General features: G+C 36.5%; 1 protein-coding gene across 1 annotated transcript; it reads right to left on the minus strand.

Moving 5' to 3' along the window:
- Positions 1-670: 670 nt before the first annotated feature.
- LOC136235657 (uncharacterized) lies at positions 671-12829 on the minus strand. The gene is made up of 20 exons (XM_066025491.1): positions 10838-12829; positions 9357-9442; positions 9176-9221; positions 8845-9098; positions 8640-8723; positions 8194-8541; positions 7318-7378; positions 5961-6099; positions 5730-5836; positions 5391-5630; positions 5014-5261; positions 4694-4909; positions 4375-4596; positions 4221-4274; positions 4061-4126; positions 3818-3958; positions 3673-3726; positions 3258-3317; positions 2476-2865; positions 671-1145 (listed from the first exon to the last, which is right to left on the minus strand). The coding sequence occupies exons 1-20, from the start codon at positions 12363-12365 to the stop codon at positions 987-989; spliced, it is 4503 nt and encodes a 1500-aa protein (XP_065881563.1). The 5' UTR covers positions 12366-12829; the 3' UTR covers positions 671-986.
- Positions 12830-22845: the final 10016 nt, after the last annotated feature.

A 22845-nucleotide genomic window follows, 5' to 3' on the forward strand; every position in this document is an offset into this window, starting at 1 on the left:
GGTCACCAAACTAAATTTTTAGACCCAAACCATACCAAGTCTCTTAAAGTTCACCATTTTGGTCACTTTTCCTCAAATTTAAAAGACAGCCCATTAACCACTCCAACTTCCTAAAAGTACTATATTTGTGCATCAATTGTCACTTTTAAGTATTTTTTTTTTGTACAGCCACGTGGTTGACATATGACAGAAGTATTGACAAAACGTGATTGACATATGATAAATATTGATGAAAAATGTTGACATATGAAAAATCTTACATGCCAAATAAATGACAAGTAGAACTTTACGTTGAATCACCACATCAGCTTTCCGGTTGACATTTTAATCAAATCTAACCAAAATGACTTCATTAACATTTGAATCAAACTGCGACACAATTGACTTTACGACAATCGACGCACAAATAAATACCTGTCGGTGCATTTCATCCGTATGCCTGTAAACTGAAGAAAAATTGAGAAACACAAAAAAGCAGCATAAATAGAGTTCACATGGAAAGGGAACCATTAGAGGATCCATCAAATCTGAAACTACCGCTTAATTTCTATGAGATTGATACTGTAAAGATATTTACATTAACTTTACAGAAAGCGCAAGCACAGTAGGCGTTACCTTTTTAATTCCTTTGCGTAAAGATACAAGAAAGCAGAGCCTCCGACCACAAAGATTCTGGAATACGAGCCGCTTGTTATACATGATGTAATGGCAAAATCTTCACCCACTGTACAATTTTACTCTCACAATGAATATACAACAATGTTGATGCAAAAACTCTCTCAAATCCCTATTTTCAAGACGGGTAAACCCGATCTTGGAATCATTCTGATAACTACCCTTCTCCATGTATCAGATAAATAGGGCAGCTCTCTCTCTCTCTCCCTCTCCCTCTCCCTCTCTCTCTATGAGATGGAAACACCACGGACATCAATCTTCCGTTGATCTCCAGTGCACATTTCAGAACCCGAATATTTGCATCGATCATTCTACGTGTGATCTTCCGATGGCTCGACATCCTGGTTGATCTGCTTCTCCTTTGGAAGGCAGTCAACAGGAATATAAAAGTACCCTTTCGGTAACTGCTGGTTCTTCATAGACGCTTGATCAGACGTCATGACCAACTCTTTTTCGAGGGTCTCGAAACGCTGTTATTCGATATACCAAGCAATAATGAGTCTTAAGTTTCTTCAAGCTTTGGCCACAGTTAGTTACTAAAAGCACAACACATATTAAGGAGCTAATAGATCAAAGAGTGTATAGGGACAAAGTACAATTAAGATGAAATTAACAATCATAAAGGGTAAAATACATTCATGGCCCCTGAACTACATACTAACATTATGACCCCCTAAACTTAAGTCCCAAATTAACAAAAAAAAACGCAAATAATTAACGAAATGATAACCCAAACAAATTTGACTACGGACACGGAAACGGAATTTCTAAAAAATATAGGAAACGGAAACATGGGGAAACGTGTAAATATTAAAAAATATAGGGGCATATTTATAAATATTAAAAAATCAAATACACATAAAAATAATAATAAATTATAAATAATAAAATAATTATTGATAAAACAATAAAAAAGTTTGACATTCAGGTCTTTAATATTAAATTCTTTATGTTAAAAGGAAAAAAAAATCCAAAACCTTACATTCATAAAAAAAAAAAAAGGATAGAGCCCAACAAAGCCCAACCATAACATTCCAGAAGAATCCCCACAACACATTCAGAGAAGAATTAAAAAAACCAACGAGAAGAAGAACTTTCAGAGCCTTGCACTTCTGATTTCTCAAGAGTTTGCAGTAAACAGAGAAAACCATACTCGAAGATGAAGACATCGCCAGATTCAAAGAAGAAGAAGTTTGCATGTAAACAGCGAAAACAACCCAGACCAGACTCGAAGAAGAAGATATCGCTCGACTTCGAAGAAGAAGAAGAAATCTGGGTTTCTATTAAGAATCGCAATAGGTACAAACTGTTCGAATTTAGACACTGAAATCTGGAAACGCGTTTCAATTTTTCTCTAATTACAGAAACGGGCCCGGAAACGTTTCATTGCCGTTTCCGGGGGTTTCCCACATCTTGTGGAAACATTGAAACGTTGGTCCAAGAACGTTTCCGTGCTTCATAGGACTACATCAATCATCCGCTCTTTTATTCATATCACCATAAATTATGGTGGCGTGCCTATTTCACCCTCATTATTTCTTTTGTAATGGATTTTTTTTGATTTGGACCTGAAGTTACAGTAATTAAAGTTCAGCGATTTTTATATCAAGAAACAAAGTTTAGGGACAATAATGTTAGTGGTGAGCTATAGTTCAGGGGCCATGAAAGTAATTTACCCCAATCATAAACATAAAACATGATTAAGATGCACAATTTTCACGCCTAAGGCACGACTTCAGGATCACACGACAACTAAGTGAGGCTTTTGATAACTACGAGCATAGGAAAGCAAAACCATACCTTCTTTGATTTTGAGCTCCATTCGGCATCATCCAAACGAGAAGCAAGAGAAGCTCTGAGAGGGATTTTCTTTCCAGCAAATGACACCCTTTCCAAAGGTTTCCTGGCAAAAAGGTTTTGTGACGTGGTGCTATCATCTGTCTTCTGGTCCGTGTCCATAGTAAATTTAACTCTGTGCTTAACCGAAACAGTACTGTCAACTGTTACATCATCTGATCTTTGGACTGCATCACTACATGATTTATAGCCATCGGTATTGCCTTTAAGAGAGGTTGTAGCTGATTCTGAACTAACATCCGGATGGAAAAAAGGACTATGAACAAGCACAGAACGAGCAACGTGGTCTCTTTTGCAAGCAAGTATGCTATGAGAACAAAGAACCAAATCCCGCTACAAAATCCATAAGAAAAGAGATAAGGCCATAGTGTAATATGATACTGAAATGACACTGATATATTATCTTAGGGATATCTCCACAAAAATGAAGGTAGGAGGTCATGGGTTCAACACCTATCCTCTTCAATTCCCATATTAAAAAAAAAATACAACATAACAGAGCTCTCAGCCCTAAGGTACTACCTGATCCCATTAAAATGCAGCAACAAAAGAGCCCAATCACAAGAAAGCTTTCAGGCGATGCCATAAATAAAATAAAATAATTGTTCTAATCACCTGCATTTGACTAATTTATTCGGCACAATTACTAAGTTACGTACAGCTGCGCACACTAAAAATTACAAACCAAAAACCTTGAACCTATTAAACTGATTCCACAAGAATACCTTTATTTTCTCACGTTTGATGATTCTCTCACAGAGAAGGCGTAGTCTCTCCAGTTCGACCTGCAAATGAAATTAAAACAAAAATAATTAGCAATCAAATACCACTGGAGAAATTATAATACTATAATCTCTCTCTATCATACAACCCCGTGCTAAACAATGAGCAATCTAGTCACAACTTCTTAGCATTCATTTATCAACGTCTAAATTTTAGAACACACTTTCTCTTGCACATATATTCGTGCAGTAAAACTTTTTAATTGATTTCAAATACAAAGTCTTGGAATAGAATATGATAAATGTCAGATATAAATATGAATTGGGCCCATAACTAGCAGCTTAAGCTTTTAGTTCAATTGATTCCATGACAATAGACAACAAAAAACATGAGAATAAATCAGCAAACAGCCAATACCCGAATTTGCTTCATGCTCTTTAGCTCCTCGACTCCATGTTTTTGAGTTTCAGCCTGTTTCAATAAAGCAAAGTAAAATCACCAATGGACAAAGTTTTAACAAAAGAACTATAAAATATTCTACGTACAATTAAAAAGCCCAGACCTTTGCTCTTTGTTCCAACCCATGCTTTTCACAGTAAGCCTTGTGCTGCAACTTGCCATTGACTGTTTTCACATTCATGTATAAACCAGCACTTCTAGCACAGGAGGGATGAAATGTAATCTGACAGTGACCATAGCCACACTGTAGGCAAAATTCAAAGGGATTAATTGACGAGCAATTTTATTCCAAAAGACATCAGTTTGAGAAACAAAAATTTTATTTCATGAATGAAGATGCAACCACCTTTATGCAGACACCATATTTGCGATGGCAAATACAGCAAACATGAATTCCCTTAGCAACTGTCTCCTGGCATTAAATAAAATACTGAAGGTTAACCAAAATTATATCATTTCCCTGAAGGACAATTTCAACAATATTACCACCTATAATATGCACATACCACTCCTTCGACAGGATTAACTTGTCCCCTTCTGAATGTAGGTTCAAACACCCACTGAGAAATGAAGTACAAATAAGGCATGGTTTTACTTCATTGGAACACAAGGAAAACAAAAACAAAAATGACCAATCAGGAATCTAGGGCAAAATTCCACCTCTGCACAGAAAGCATGGACCCAGTGACCATCAGTAGATCTCCTAAAAGCACCACTGGTTCCAGGACATAAACCACATTCTGCAACAAAATAGGGCTTCTCCAAAAAATTGAGGGAAGCCGCTGTAGTGCATTTTGATGATGATAATTCCTCGCAGAGTTCACAGTACCATGGCCCAGTAGATTCTTTGATGCTTCGGTAACAATCTAAGTGAACTGCAACCTGGTGGCAAGAAGACATTGTTAAGTCCAAGCACAAAGACACCAAATAAAATAAAAGCAACCTATAGAAACAAAATGTTGGCTCAGCATAATAAGACCTTGCAACTTGAACAGACTAAGATTGGATTCAGTATTGTCTCAAATCTTCTGCAAATATCGCATGATCTAGGGTGCTCCTTAGAAAATTCTGACTGAACAGAGTCGGAGTACTTTTCTGATGAATTCCTTGAAACAACTATCCTTGAGAGTGTCTCTTTTGGACGTGGCATAAGCTGAGAGAAATTGCCAGCCCTTCCATGAGAAATACCAAATTTCTGCAAAGCAGAGTATTATAATAATGAATTAAGAAGTAAAGTTGACAAGTTTTTCTGTCAAAATTGGATAGAAAGCAATTTAAAGAAGGTGCAGAAGTTAGAACCTCCTGATGAGTAGAATCATCATAACTGTCTTTTCTAAATGATGAGATCCTAGAAGATGCTGCAGCAGCTGCAGTTGCAGCAGCTAACACAGCCTGGGCTTCTTTATGCTTTCTTTCCTTCCTACCCTGTTTTTTTGCTTCTCTAAGATCGTTAAGATACTGGTTAACAAGCACTGCATCCCATCTTTGTGCCCTAGTTGCATCAATCTCCTGTGGTAGTCTCTTACCAACCTTGCTTATCAAATTATCTGCCATTAAAATCACCAAAAATCAGGCATTGAAATAGACTTATCATTTTGCATGCACAAATAGAATATTTTCATATGCAAACCATGAGAAAGAGAGGTTAAAAATTAAGAGGAGAAAAAAGATGAGACCAGTAAAGTGCTTTCTTGCAACTGCATTGTCAAGTAGCCTCTGCTGAAAATAAATTATCGCCCCTTCCACTTCATCTGCTGGAGACAAATCACAAACTCTCTGTTTCTTCTCTTGAATCAGCTGCTCTGAATCTGCGTCATTTGACTTGTCAATGTTGCACTTGTGTATATTCTGGTGATCACAACAGACACTCGTATTGGAACAAGCCTCCAAACTAGATGTCTCACCCACCCGTATACCTGCCAAGTACATACATAGCAAGTATTACATATATAGATAACTGGAAGCAGATAAACAGAAAAGAATTTACCACCACAGGTAAGAATTGTTAGTTATACCTTCTAATGCATCAACATCATCTTCTAACAGCTTCCCATTCTGCATCTGCAACAGCTTTTTTTGTATATATGGGTGCACGTAGAAACTAGAAAGTTCTTTGACTTCTCTGCAAAATGTAAATTTAAAGATTCATTGGGTACAAATTTTCTCATTGTGAAAGAAATGAAGACAATTGTGAAGCAGCACAAGATTCAAGATCTTGTCCAAAAAAAGGAAGTCTTCAAGCTTACCTGGGATCAGGAAGAACTGGCTTCATATCTGAATGAACAGGATTCCCTTGACCTGCATTAAATGTATCCTGTTGGGCGACTGCAGTAAACCCTGACTCGACTTTTTCACAAGGGGCGCCAGCCTGACTACTTTGACTGCCTGTGAAAAAAGTACACTATGAAGCGAAGGGTGTTGCTTTTTCATAAATACCAGGAAAGACTAGGAGGTAAATACAATATTTAATATAGAGTAAACCCTAATCAGTCTCCTATAAGTAGAAAGCAGAAATAACAATGAAATCCCTCGGCTGAATCTTAGCAGTGCATAGGAAGAAGAAAAAATGTAAACACGAGCGACATTAGCACTGATTACACTCTGAGAACAGTACCAAAATGTTCAGTAATAGAGCCTGATGGTTCTGTCTCAGACATGTTATATAATAAGCATACATTAATCTTTGCTGTCTGAATTTGAATAGTATAAAAAGGAAAAAGATGAAAAAAAGAAAGACGCAGGCCTACAGGCATGAGATTTATTCTAGAAGCTTTAACAGGAGAAAGGAATTTCTACAGCCTAAAAAGCTTAATTCGGAACAAAAAAAAAATGCTATAATCGAGTCAAAACTCTCCCACATGACAATCACTATACACCGTAACTTAAAAGAGAAGTGAATAAACAGCAAACAATAAAACAGATGTGCACATTTGCAATATATTATAGCAGAATGATACATGGAATTTTTCTTGATCACTTCTTTTAACTTGCATTTTGAAATACTGCCGCCAACTGGCAAATCGACTCATATAAACATAAAGAACATAAAGTTCATAAATTAGAGAATACAAGGTCACAAGGAAAAAGGGAGTCCTAAAACATTAAAAAATTCAGAAAATTCTCAGTACCAGAAAAATTTACAGACAGATGAGAAGATTTGAAATCACAAATGTTACAATATTAACACCTAAAATTTGAGTCAAATACCCACCACGATAAATTGAAACTGTTCATATTTCATTTCCATGACTTAAATAAATAACTCCAGATAATGTTCAATTCTATAACCCACGCTTGCAATCCTTTCCATTAATTCATTTTGTTGACAATTAATAAATGGAAGAAAAAGCACAGTCATCAGACACATCCCCGAAAGTAGATCTAACTTAGTTTTGTTTATGACTTTCATCCCAAGTACTGTTGCAACTAGAGGGAGGTTGTCCTTAGATATCAGGATTCAGAAGTGATCAACATAAAAACTATAACAATAACAATATTGTTACAATAATAATAATAAAGCCAAACAAGACCCACTAACCAACAATGCAATAATTTCTCTGTCTATATGAATTAGGTAAGAATATGACATAAAAAAAAGTATACCTTGAGGTTTAGGCAAACAACTCGCAAAAGAGTCTTGCAACCCGTCAGAGTTGATTGACGTCTATAAAAGAAGATTAGAGAAAATTAGAGAATTCAACAAATAAGAGGAATAAAGCCTTTAATAGCTAAACAATCAAGAACAATCTAAAATGTAACATTATTTGCAGTTAAATGATGAAACACAAATCAATGTATAACACACTGTAATCAATCAAATGATCCTCAGACAACACATACAACACATACCTTAACTAAACTACAGTATCCTTATAGGCTTAGTTCAGCAAGAAAAAGATGACCAGTAATGTCCAACAGCAGGAAAAAGAGAATAAAAAAAGATTTTGACAATTGCAAGGATAAAACTTATTGCAAATCCCAAACTAAGCAGGCAACATCAAAAAGCATAGATATCAAAGTTAAAGAAACAGAAACGAACACCTGTTACACAAACATTAGGTGAGAGCTGCATCTCAACAAGGATAACTTTACAGCTAAGGATGAAGGTAAAACATGCAGACAAACAGTAGAACAATTTATACAGAGAAAGGAGGAGATTTCAAAAAAGTGAAACAGAGAAGATGATGTGTGAAACAAGTTAAAAAGCTAGTCTTACAACCCACAAACATATGATCTGTACCATCAGGATAGTATTTATGAACTAGTAATACTGTGCTCCATCAAGACTTCAAGCCAGAATACAAAAAGTAGATCCAAGACATTAAAAGTTGTCCAAATGCAATATTCCAAGTATAGTGGACAAAGACCAGGCAGCAAATAGAAAATGACTCAGGAAAAAAGGAAGACAGTCAACCACAAATTAGGCTCACTTCCGTAGCAACATTCTAATGAAAATAAAAGTCAATCCGATAAACTTACCTTTTCACTAGGTATAATTACTTCACTTGAATCTGCTGGTCCTTCACCACATAATTGATCTACCTTAACCTCATCAACCAACATCCGGCTGTCACTTACAATCTCCTCAGAGGAGCAAATTACTTTGTTATCCCTCAAAACACTAATGTTACTTTTTGTTACTTTTGGCTTGGCAACAACAGGATCTGTACTGCCAGATATTACACGATCGGTTGCTCCCACCTCAGCCTTTGATAAAACTGTCGATTTTAGTTTAACTTTCAAATTTTTGTGCAAAGTACCCATGTAAGCATGATTCCTAAGCCATTTGACTATTTTGCATTGCAAGTCGGGCAAAAAACTATCCCCCTGCGGAAAAACAATCAAATAGTCAGGAGAACACAACCACACATCTATATTTAAATTTCTGAAAACTAATAAAAAGGAGAAAGAAAATGCAATATTACAGCAAGGCTTGAAAGCAGTGAATCTGATGAGATCCCTATCTCCAATGCTAGGTCGTTCATGCTAACTTTCCCTCGGTCAATTAACTGCATTAGAGATTATAGGGATAAGAGAGAATATACAAATAACTGAAAAGAGACAACTGATAGATGCATAAACGGCATAGATGCACGTATCAAAGAACAAAATTCAACATTATGCTAGTACCTTTCTTAAAGTCAGTGGAAAATTTATTGAATCACAGACGTTAGCATCCTCATTTCCACTTCTCTCACACATCCCCATTTTACTGACCTGATCCCCATCAGCACATTCTGATAAATTGGCATCACTTAATCTGGAATCAGACAATCCAAATTCTCGTGATTCACTATCAGCAGATTTCTCAGAAATATTATCTGAGGCTTCCAGATTGACTGCAACCTTATCTCCATTCTGGCCAATCTTTTTTTGCTGTTTGCCTGCAAAACAATCAATAGCAGTTAACACACAAGTCATAGCTTATATCAAATCTCCTAAAGGAGAGGGTTATTCTTACCATCAGGCAGTTCTGAATGCTTTGAACAAAAGGCCCGTAATTCAACCTGTGAAGGCAAACAGAAGAAAAAGAGGAATTTTACAGCATGAACTTATCAATATACTAGCACCATCACCACTAAATTTAACATGAGAAACAAGTTACACATTTTGACCATAATAAACAGAGAGAAGAAGCTAACCTTGTCAGATCCATATTTTCCCCAAACCTCCATTCTGTGACTTGCCTCCCTAGCACATATAGGATGAAATGCAGCTCTACAAGTTCCTGAGTAAGCCAATTCAATAGAAAGTCATTACCAATTGAAGAAAATGTGCATGCTCAAATCAACGTGGCGATAGATTGCATTGCTGCAAAGGGCCAACCACCAGAGACACAAATAATCAAGTACGCCGTGAATATAGTAGGCAACGAGACAAAGAAGAGACAAAGAATAGCCAAAGACGGCCAATTAACCAGCACAGGTGGTAGTGGAAATATGACAGACAACATCAGAGAAAACAAGCTAGAAATTGAGTAAATGAAATATATCAAAAAATGTTAAACAGCATCTCATTGAAAAAATAACAACAATTAATGCAAGGCTTGATAGAAAACACTCTCAAGAGATCTTATAATACAGTATCCTCAATGCATTTACCTCCTTCGATTTTCTTATATGGATATAATAACAAGAACTCCAAGATATAACCACTAACTTATCGCATCTGTACAAAGAAAACAAGCAAGTATACAAGTACTTGAAATGGCCATTGATGAACTCATTACATAGAAAAAATGACAAAAGAAGACAGAAATCTACTCGAGAGGGGAATAAAGAGGGGAAATAAGAGGAAAAGAAAAAGATGTGAAGCAGGCAATAAGGAGAATGAATAAGATGAAGACTATCAGTAGACGCCACTGACTAACCAAACCTTGTGTATATATAAGGGTCTAGTCTAGATTTTCAATTTTGAAAGATTTCAATCCTACACCAACAGTTCCATAAAAATTCTCCACCACCTTACGAACACAACACATTAGAGGGGACAGAACATAAATCATAATTATAGCAAAACAATAATAACAAGAAGTGGGTTATCATTGCTAAGGTACAATCTGTGGAAGGAATTTTCTGTCGAATGTATTAGGCAAGAATCATGGTTTCAGGAATTAGTAGAGAAGTTCGACAATCATAGATTGAGCCTTAAATAGTAGTCGGTCATACCAACCAAAAAACCACCATAAACAAAATACCATGAATCCCCCACAACTTTTATCCTCATATATCCAGGGCAAGATAGATACAGGAGCAAAGAGCATCCATCTGAAAGACCAGCACATCATGTAAAAAATTCAAACACAAGTCACCCAACTAAAGCTAGTGCTATATACAGTACAGAAATTCCTATGTAGCAACAGTCTACATTTGCTTTTAGGTTCTTTGAGACGTCAGATTCAAGAATCATCTCTAGTTTTATCTTTATAAAGCAATAAGACAGCCTCTGTTCTTAGTAGAACCCGTAATTGGAATCTCTTCACCCATAACCAGTAAATGATTGGAATGAAACCGAGAAATCAATCTTCGCCTGGCAGTAGATAAAAATGGTGTAGATTTGGGGAATAAACTACAGTTTTACAACATCACTCTTTTTTATTTTAGTAGTAGGCAGCAAAACGTACCATGACTGCAACGAACACAAGCACCACACTTCACCTTGCATACATTGCACACCAATTTTCTCCGAGTTTCTTTTATTTCTTGCACACCCATAATTGGTTCCATATTATTCAAGTCCTCTACATATACTTCAGGCATCCACAGAGAACAAAACAAGTGCGCAAACTCAACATTAGACCCGTTACTTTCCACATCCACTGGTTTCAAAGCACCATCCTGCTTTGGGCAAAGGACACAAAGATGCTTCCCTGAATCATTATCATCAGTCTTGCGACCACACCAAGTACACACCCATGATCCCTCGACATCTCCTTTCACGCCATAACATTTGAGATGAACGGCAACCTTACAAGAAGAACAGACAACCAAGCGGTTTGATTCATTACCTGTCTGGCCCTCACAACAAAAATCGCATGACGATGAACTTCCTTCACAAGGAGAACCAATCAAAACCTTCTCTAAGCCTGCATCTCTACCTATACGCTTCCGCTTCTTGGATGGTCGCTCTGAAGTCAAGATAATCCTATTCCTACAACCTAAAAGCCATTGTAAACTGCTAGCAGATTCTGGGACGGAGCAAACCTTTTCCTCTTCAGGCAAACAATGGGCTTTGTTAAGAGGCAAACACTCTACTCTTTTGCTTTGAGCTCCGACACTATCTATTTCCATATACTGCTCGTCATCTTGCTTAGCTTCATCTTCAACTACAACTTGATATCCTTGCTTATTTCCCGTGTCAATATTCTCATTTCCGCTCCGTTCAAGGTTCACATGCTCATTTCCCCGGTCAAGATTCTCATTTCCGCTCAGGTCAAGGTTCACATGCTCATTTCCGTTCCGACTATCCACGGTGGCATCTGCAACTACAGCCCGACTTACATGTCCATCTCCATTTCCAGCAAACACATCAGTGTCAGCAGACTCGTTTCTATGCTCATTTGTATTCCCAAAATTCCAAATCAAATTCTTATCCCAACTCTCGGCATTGACCCCTGACTCGTTATTTTCATTCCCAATGTTCGGAATCAAAAAACACTCACTGGCAGGTAATGAGCTGAGTGGCGAACACACGTGTAACAAAGTATCAATATCCGGCGGTGCCAAGTCCCTAAAGTACTCCTCAGTCTCAGACCATATGTTCTTCCCTCCTTTTGCACGCTCACTTGCTCGGGAAGCCTTTTTATCCGCAATTGAAAGTGACTTCTTATGCCTCTTTCTAGTATCAGATTGCTTAAGCAAGCTGGCTAACTCAGTAGGCAAAGTAGACACACTCAAACCACCACTTGAACTGGCAGCCCCAGTCCCGTCCTCAGGGAAATGAAATGGCGACCACTCAGCAAGTGCTTTATGAGCCTGACTGAAGAAATCAATGTCATATGAACTATGCTTGTTCTGTGTTGGCAGTATAATTTCAGGTAGACTCGCCGGAACCCTAGAAATTGGACGGCAAGGCCTCTCGTCGGTGCCACAACCTCCGTCAGGACCCCTACCCATCATCTTCTTCCGCCGGGGACATCGCCCTCCGGTCATCTCAGAAACCAACCACCACCACTATCTATAAATTCCATAACGGAAAACCCTATCCTAATCCCTAATTCCAACAAGGAAACAGACAAAAAAGGGTTCGTTCAAAATCCTCCGCATAAATAAAACCCTAATTTCCAAAACGTAAACCTACCCTGGCCCTGAAATTTGGTGATATCCAGTGGCGTTTCTCAGTCTTCACGTGCGTGCACCAGTGGATAAAACCGAGAAGAGAAAAAATTAATAAAAAAATGGAAAATTCTCGGGGCTAGCTAGGGTTAGGGTTTCAATTCATCAGGTTGTCGTTGTTGTGGATCCGAATTTACTGAGAGGTTTAAATTTTTGATTTTGTTGTTTTGTTTGTATAATTTTTTTTTTTTTTCCCGTCGTCTCAGTGTTTCGATTTCGCTTTCGAAGACAGAGAGGAGAGAGAAAGATTCGCGTTTTTTGCAGGCAGGAGAGGACGGTTCGTTTCGAGAAGATATTATAAGGTGGGTTTTTATTCTATGTTATGACGCAATAGATTATATTCGTGTGGCTACTATGATTTACTACGTGGCAATTTTTTATTGGCCCACACAGCTGCTAATTCTTTTGTACTTTTATTTTTGGGAAAAAAACATATTTCAGTGATGTTTTTTTACTTTTGTTACTCTTAATTCATATTGATACAACTCAACTTTTCATTAATTATAATTTGTTATGGAATAATCCTAATACAAATATGGTAGAAAATAGCGTATTAAGTTGATCAAGGTCCTGTTTGGGAATTAGCTGTTAGCTGATTACATTAGCTGTTAGTTGTTAGTTGATTACATTAGCTGATTTGACTAGCTGATTTGATTAGCTGTTTGTGTAGACCTGTTTGGTAAAAATTAGCTGATTGATAATAACGGTTTGTGCAAAAAGACGAATAAAGTCATTAATTTTGGCGCAGGAGATGTGAGAGTCTATCTATTAGGGTTAAAAAAGTCCATTAATTTTAATATTGCAAAATGCTAATTGAAAAAGCTCCTTTTAAGAGCTTTTTCTAAATTAGCGTTTTCATCCCAAAACTCTCTCTCAAACCTCTCTCCACCAAACACTCCAATTAGCGGTTTCAGTGGTCAAACCTCTAAAGTTGGTCAAACCCGCTCTTTTTATCCCAAAACGCTCTTTACCAAACAAGGCCTAAGTATGATCTACATGATCTTGTATCACCGATCACGAATCACTTGCGTACATATTAGTCTTGAGATGAAAATAATGGATCCACGAGCTAAAGTGGACTTCTAAGCTAGAGAGATAAAGGGTGGCGCAAAGAGGAATGTATTTTTTGTTGATTAACTTTGATTAGGGTTAGGTGGCCATCTACTTATAGCCTATGTTTAGTTTATAAAATTCTAACCATAAGCTTTCATCCTTTTGGATGGGCTTGGCCGTTTTACTTACAAATGGTTGAATATTCAATCCATAACTCGAGTATTCCTAACATCTCTCACTCGCACGTAATGGAATATATTTCAATCCTCATCTCAGTCTCATCCATACTATTGCAAATACTTCGTGCGACCGGCATACTATCGAAAGCTCTAGTGCTATATACTCGTGGAAACATATAGTTGCTCGATGTTCATGTATCAGACTTGGAACTATATACTCGTTAGAGATCTATAACCCTTTTGTTGAACATGGATATATGTTTTATCCTAGATTCCATATCACACCCACTGCAGTAATATTGATCTCTGCATTTTCTTTGTTTTCCACAAATATGCACATATGCATAAATGTCCGGACAATGAAATACAGAAACTCTCAAGATGTGAGCTAAATGGATATCTTTCCCTCCTACATTATTCCTTCCATCATAGTCTAACTCGCTTATCGAGTCGGGTTCTTGTTGGTTGGAGTTATCACATCAACCTACAGATGACCCTTCCAAAGTAGCCACACTAGAATATACTTTTAGAATGAGTTAAGGGTATTCAAGATAATAAATTTCAAGAAATCATGATTTCACGATATAAGTCTCACACTAGGAAAATGTGAGATTGACTATTTTCCATCTTGTGGTCGTAAAAGCACACGTGGTACGAAACATATGTTATGGTGTTCTATTTTTTCTTCCAAAGACGGGCATGCCTCTCATCTTAACACCATACAGAAGTTGATGCTTGAAAAAATATAACATTATTCGTAGAGAGCAAGCGAACTTTATCACATGTTGTAATACAGTTCGGAAGAACTGATTGATCCCACATAGACTATAATGTGAGTACTAGCTCTTAATCAAATTTCTTATTATTTTAAGCGGGTAAATGTTTGAGTTGGTGGTTGAAATTGAAAACTTAAATTGTAAAGTAAAATTGCTTGATAGTATTTGAAAGCGAGAAATAAGAGAAAGCTTTAATTAGATAAAAGAATACTTGAATTGAGATAACTTGAAAACTATGAAGTATTTGGAAATAAAAGTGCATGTAAATTAAATATAACTGAACTCTTTTCTAATTCCAACTAGAAAGTTATTTATAGGAGAACAAGAGTACCTCCTATTTACAATAAACTAAATAAAACCTTCTCGCTTTAATTACATTTATTGCACATGAATACATATAACCACTCATTTGTAATTTTCAAGCTTTTATTGACATCAAGTTTTTTTTCCAGTTTTATCATTGATTAATTACTTCATGTCAGAGATTAATATAAGATTTATGATGTCATGAAATCGATTGAACTAAAAGCTCAAGCTGATAGTTAAGGCTCAGCCATAGATCTTATATTAATTTATGACATACACCCACACGCAAATGCACCATGGGCTTGCAGTGTGTACAACACGACTCATCCACCATGTGTTTTTAATTCCACAAATTAGTGAGGTTGTCATGATTTGAACTCTCGATCGTTTGGTCCTAGAGGCTCTGATACTATGTCATGAAACCATTTTAACTAAAAGCTCGAGCTGATAGTTAAGGTATTGTCTTGGAATCGATTGAACTAAAAGTTCAAGCTAATAGTTAAGGTCCAATTATAAATCTTATATTAATCTCTGACGCACCTCCACACGCAAATGCCAATTGGGCTTGCAACGTGTACTACATAAGCTCACCCACCATGTGTTTTTAATTCCAAAAATTCAAGAGGTTGTCAGGACTCGAACCCTCGACTGTTTGGTAGTTGAAATTGAAAACTTAAATTGTAAAGTGAAATTTATTGGAAGTATTTGAAAGCGAAAAATAAGAGAAAGCTTTAATTGGATAAAAGAAGATTTGAATTGAAATAACTTAAAAACTATAAAGTACATGGAAATAAAAGTGCATGTAAACTAAATCTAACTAAACTATTTTCTAATTCCAACTAGAAAACTATTTATAGGAGAGAAAAAGTACCTCATATTTGCAATAAATTAAATAAAACCTTCTCGCTTTAATTACATTTATTGCACATGGTACATATAACCACCCATTTGTAACTTTCAAGCGTTTTATTGGCATCAAATGCTTTCTTCGGTTGCATCATTAATTAATTGATTAATTGCTTCATAACATTTAATCTTTAACCTACAAATTCAAATTTAATTAATAAGCATTTAAATAACTGATATAATGACAATTGAATTTAAAAAAGATTAAAGAATGTTGAAATGCAAAACTAAATGCAACCCTAACAAATTAAAACCCATAAAAAAATTGAAGCAAAAAGAAAATTTCATTAATGAAAGTCATAATACAACATAGAACAAATAAAATCAGGAGGTCTTAAGGACCACTCCATCAGTCCCCGATATAGAGTAGGTAGCCTGAGCAAGCTCATAGGCTACACCTATTCGCAGAACGACTAACGAAATTGACACTAACGTCATTTAAAGAACTTAACAGAGATTTGCACTCTTATAATATAAAACCATAAGCACACCTAAAAGGTTCTTCCCTAATATGATTAACTACCGTAGCAGCATCTGATTCAATCTCACATCTTTCCAAATCTTTATTTTTTAACCAACCCAGCGCTTCCCTTATACCCACTGCTTCTCCGTCTCTGACTTGATAGTTGTCCGGAAAAAGCTTAGAAAACGCACCATAGAATTGGCCTTCACTATTGCAAAGCACAGCCTCAACCCCTAACAAACCAGAACATGGAATCGGGGAAGCATCAACATTTAACTTGTGAACCTGAGGAGGAGGTCTGCACTATTTATGTGCTAATGAATTTTGTGTCGAACCATTTCTATCGTGATGCAAGGTTTGTGCATCCTACCATTCCTTCAAACCGAGACAAGCCATTTGGAAAACCACTCTTGGAGACATCTTAACATTGTTCCAAATGTAATTGTTTCTACCTGTCCAAATACCAAAGATGGCCATAGCCCGCACACAAATAGCGTCAACAAACAGTGTATTAAAAATAAAGCCCACATACTCCTTGAATAAGTGACCTCTCCAGTTTAGAATTCTTTCCATTCCTGCAATCTGCCAAACTCGAATGTAAATGTTGCATCCACATAAACAATGCATAAAACTCTCCTCAACCAAACCACATAATGATCATGTGAGACTTAAATTTACATGTCTATTAATTAAATTATCAGCAGATGGGATAACATTATAACAGGCTCTCAATTAAGATTTCTCACCTTCGAGGGAACTTTGAGCTGCCAAATTTTCTTCCACAAACTACTCACAGTATCAACTGGAATATTGTAAAGCCTCTTATAAGCACTCCGAACATAATAGTTTCCATCATGTTCGAAACACCAGAACCAGTCATCCTACAACAGGTTTTGAGAAATAGGAATACTAAATATATAATTTTGATCCTTCAAATTGAAAAGATCACGAACAATATCTATATCTCATCGTCTCTCACCCAAAACAAAGAGAGAACTGGCAGGAGCAGCAATAATATGACATTGCAACAAATAAGTTGAGACTCCAAGAGGAGCTCCTAGCAGCCAAGGATCATGTCTGATACACAAGTTACTACCATTAACAATTCTCCTGCAACAACCTTGAAGAAGGATGTCATTTGCCTCAATAATATTGCTCCAAACAAAACTTGCATTATGACCTATAGTGGCTTCCAAGAAAGACCCATGCTTAAAATACCTAACTTTAAATATGCGAGAAGCTAGAGAATTTGGTTCAGTGATAAACTGCAAATCCCGTTTCCCGAGCATAGCCAAGTTAAACTCCCTAAGTTTTTTGAACCCCAAACCGCCAGCAAATTTAGGTCTGCTCAAACAATCCCAACGCAACCAACGAATACCTTGACCCCCATTACACCACCAAAAAGCATTAAACATATGTTCAAGATCCTAACACAAACTCAATGGTAGTAAGAAAACATTCATCGCATAAATTGGAATCGCATGGACAACAGTTTTCAACAATATTTCTTTACCTGCATGAGATAGGATTTTGAAATGCCAAGACTGAAGACGATTCTAAGTTATGTCCTTAATAAAATTTAATATCTCTCATTTATTTCGACTAATCACTGATGGCAACCCCAAATAACTTGATTCTGGTTTTCCCAAATCCCCAACCTGTGACATATGTGCTGTCGAGTATCAGCCCTTACGTTCTGGCTGAAAAACACCACTGATTTCTGTAGACTTACCACTTGACCAGACCCCAATTCATATTCTTGAAACACTTGTTGAACCACCTCACTTTCGTTTGCCTTAGCTTGAAAAAAAAGGTAGCAATCATCGGCAAAAAAAGGTGGCTAACAGATGGAGCACCCCGAGCAATCTTACAACCATGCCATAAGTTTTTAGACTCTTTTGTATGTATATACGCACAAGAGGAGGCGACAACAGTGCTGGAATTCTATCACTTAAAGGAGCCGGGGAGGACATGATGCGCGTTTTACGTATACGTGCATGTGAAGGCAAGTGCACATTAGTCGTGTATCAAGTAATAAAGTGAAAGTAGAGTATCGTTCCCACGAGGATGGTGATTATAAATACTAATCTTTTTGCTTACTATCTATTATTTAAACAATCAAAATGTAGAGTTTGTTGGACAACCAAGTTAAGACTTAAACAAAAAGTGAGATGAAAATTGTACAAACTTAGATAAGAGAATATTTATAATGAAAGAAACTAAGGCTTCTAGCTTCACTTAACCTCTTTGCTTGGTAATAACACTTAACCCCTTTTAAGTTGTTTTATCCTTTTTAAGATGGCGATTTTTCTTATTAACTAATAGTTCTCGAGATTGGTTCTAAACTCTCGACTAATTACTTTCCCTTGGTCCGGCTCAAGTAATTAATCAAGAGAAGCATTAAGTTTTCTTAGTTCCAAACCTTCGATTTATTACTTTCCCTTGGTCCGGCTCAAGTAATAAATCTAAGATTTGTAATAAGATTTAATTTAAAATTTTTTAACCTACTTTACCTTGGTCCGGCTAAAGTGATTACTTAAGATTCAAGAAAAACCGCTCGAGTAATTAGTTCTAAACTTTCGATTAATTACTTTCCCTTGGTCCGACTCAAGTAATTAATCCAAAGAAGCATTAAGTTTTCTTATTTCCAAACCTTCGATTTATTACTTTCCCTTGGTCCGGCTCAAGTTATAAATCTAAGATTTGTAATGAGATTCATGAAAAACCTTGGAAAACCAATAAGTCACACTAAATGTCATTAGGTCCAACTTATGAATTTCGATTAATCAATTTAATTACAGTCAATATAAACGATTAATTATATTCAAGTAGAGAGCTGGCCCATCTCCTACAAGCATTAAGAATCATAAGTCAGTTCTTAAAAAGGATAAAGATAACTTAAATATGTTAAACGTAATTACCACATAATTAAGGTTAAGATCCGCTTTTAGCCTTAGTTAAGGGGGTTTTAGTCAATGATTAGATTAAAACATACCTTAGAAAGATGGATAATAGAATTCATATTAATAAAAGAGATTAAAGTTTAGAAGAAACCGTGATGACGATTGCCGAACGAACTTCTTCGGTAACTTGAAACTTACTTTTATTAGATGAAATTTTGCACAAACAACACTTTAACAACAATAACAACAACACAAACATCTGATTTTTAAGGAGAAAAATCAGCAAAATAACATTATAGAGAGAGGAATTAAGCCTAAACTTGGTGTGTCTTCAAATGGCATCCAAGGTCTCCTTTTATAGTAAAATGGCACACATAATTCCAAATACCAAGTCTCCTTATGGCTTCCCACTCCCTAATCTTCTGAATTTTGCATTTAAGAGAGGATGGTGGAAGACTTTGACAATTTAGGAGTTGAAATGTGTAAAGGTGGGAAAGGAATCATAGGCTTCAACATGTTCATCAACTTTGGGAATTTTATGGGCTTGATACACTTCGAATTTGGAGAAACTATTATTAGTCACTTGTTCATCTTTCTCTTAGCTTTCCAACGCATTTTGAATCTCCTCAATCCGAGTCCGTATGAGGGAGATACGTTAAAAATACGAAAATGTGTCAAATCTGTCATAGTGTGAACAATTGGACTTTTATCTTACAGCACACATCCACGACGAGGTGTACGCTGCTGTCACTAAAACTCCTTGTTTCTGGTCCCTTTTACTCCCGAGTTGTCGCCTTAAGCCCCGACTTGGTTATTTGTGCCGAAAACCTTGCGAAAGTGCCTAGAAAACACACAAATTGGCTTAGATACATAAAATAAAGAAAATATACAAAAACCATTATTAAAATTTATTAAAATGGTACAAAATAACTAGTAATTAAATACTAAAAATGCTATAAATTACGACGATAACAGGACACCATGGGCCAAACAAAACGGCTGCTAAGGTATTACAATGTGGGTTCTATTGGGCCACCTTGCTTATCAATTCACCCGAACTTATGATAGGTTCTAACGAACTAGAAATATTTATAGCCATCATGAAATGCCTCTTAATTCCATCTTGAACTGTGAGATATTTGATGTATAGGGAATTGATTTTACATGACAATCAATACATACTCATGGCAGTAGACTATGTATCTAAATGGGTGGAAGTCGTTGCTCTCCCTACTAATGACTATCGGATTGTGGTGAATTTATTAAATAATAACATATTCATTCACTTCGGCACCCCAATAGCCATTATTAGTGATGGAGGATCACATTTTTGCAACCATCATTTTGATGTACTATTGCAAAAGTATGGTGTTTCTCACAAAGTAGCAACGCCTTATCACCCACAAACAAGTGGGCATGTTGAAATTTCCAATAGGGAATTAAAAAGCATCCTGGAAAAAAAACTGTGAATGCATCTAGGAAAGATAGGTCCTTAAGGCTAGATGATGCATTATGGGCTTATAGAACTGCATACAAAAACCCCATAGGTATTTCTCTTTACCGACTTATTTTTGGGAAATCATGTCACTTACATGTAGAGCTAGAGCTCAAAGCCTTGTGGGCTACTCGTTTTCTTAACTTTGATGGAAAAGCCACATGTATGCACCGACTATTCCAACTTGACCAACTAGAGGAATTCAGATTGGGGGCTTATGAGAATGTCAAGATCTACAAGGAGAAAACTAAAAAATGGCATGATCAGTGAATCCTCAAGCGGACATTCAACATAAGTGACAAGGTTCTACTCTACAATTCAAGGTTGAGACTATTTCTCGAAAAGATTAAAAGTCGGTGGAGCGACCCTTTCTTAATCACACGCATCTATCCATCCGGAGTGGTAGAACTGGAAGGCGACAAAAGCTTGCGCTTCAATGTAAATAGGCAGAGGATAAAAAAAAGTATGAAGATGGACTAGAAGAACTCCGTGTGGGACAAATGAACCTCACCGACCCATCCTAGCTATATTAGTTACGTCGAAGCTCAAAACAAATTTCTTTACCTTATTTTTGTAAATCCAAAGAAAAGCACAAATAGCCGAAATTTGGTTTTGCTCGCCGAGCAACTGGCCTTGCTTGACGAGCAAGAGCCTTACTCGACGATCAAATGCCTGCTCGTCGTCCTCATAAAGTTGTGGAAATTGGCTGAAAATCTAGCCTTACTCGCCGAGCACACTTGCTCTTACTTGATGACCAATTACCTACTCGTCGTGATCAGCAACTTATGCAAAATTTGGCCAAAATCCCACTTCACTACTCGCCGAGTAGCGCATTCTTATACTCGACGAGTAGCCTGCCTTCCTCGATGAATTTTTACCCAAAACGACAGCCTACCTCTTCAATTGCTTGCCACGTCAGCCAAATCCTTTGAAACACATAGGTTACTCGTCGAGTAGCACCCTATCTACTCGATGAGTAGATATGCAGTTTCAAAGTAAAAGTGTGTTTTTGCCTCCTAAATCATAAACCTCTTCAAAACCCACCTTCCCACTTCGTCTTCCCCACCCCTTCCACTTCATCTCCCTCAACCAAAATTGTTACATTACCCCTAAAAACACTAGGGAATCACGCGCTAGGAACCATAGAATGATAAGTAGGGTTAATCGCCTTAGGCACAAGTGACTCGGATTAGGTTAACAATTGGTTGATAAAATAGATTGAATTTGATATTATCGTATGACCACACTTCACCTCAGGTTAATTACATTATTTAAGGATCACTTAGGAGTAGAATAACTTAATGAGGAGTAGCTTTAATCTAATTAGGAGTAGTTTAACTTAAACAACCTTCAAGCTCAAACCCCCATAGCCTAGATAACACTAGAAACCTAGTAGTTCATTACTTGTGGAGTAAATCCTGTGGATTCGATATCTGGACTTGTCCAGATTATTACTTGATAGCGACGGGTACACTTATCCCTTAGTGAGTCTCTAGAGCGATAGCTCGGAGACGCATCAAGGGCATATTAGTATAAGGCTTAGAGAACATGAAACAAGCATGGATCGTGTTAAAAATATGACAACTTGGTATGATATGCGTTTAAGGTTTCAAAAGAATCAAACTATTGATAAAACGACTCAAAAACAAATGGAGAAAGAAAAAGTTCATTGGAAGAAAGTCTTGCAAATAATTATTTCAATTGTGAAATTTCTTGCTAAGCATAATTTGGCGTTTCGTGGTTCTAATGGGATATTGTACCAAAATAGTAATGGTAAGTTTTTGGGCTTAATTGAAATGTTGGCAGAGTTTGATCCAACTGGCTAAGAACATGTTAGACGTATTACTAATAATGATATTCACCATCATTATTTAGGTCATACCATCCAAAATGAGTTAATCTTTTGCTTGGTTCTGCAATTAAAACTTAAGTCATTAAAAAAATAAAACAAGCGAAATATTTATCAGTTATACTTGATTGTACTCCTGATGTTAGCCATCAAGAGCAAATGTCTTTGATGTTAAGATATGTGAATGTCTCCTGCTACTATTGAGGAATCTTTTTTAGGATTTTTGAATGTGAATGATACAAGGCAAAGGGCTTTTTAATGTTTTACAAAATGAATTGAAAAATCTTGATCTTGATATATTTGATGTGTGATGACAATGTTATGATAATGGATCAAATATGAAAGGAAAACATCAAGGAGTACAAAA

This window comes from Euphorbia lathyris, chromosome 7 (genome assembly GCF_963576675.1).
Source record: "Euphorbia lathyris chromosome 7, ddEupLath1.1, whole genome shotgun sequence".
Taxonomy (NCBI): Eukaryota; Viridiplantae; Streptophyta; class Magnoliopsida; order Malpighiales; family Euphorbiaceae; genus Euphorbia; species Euphorbia lathyris.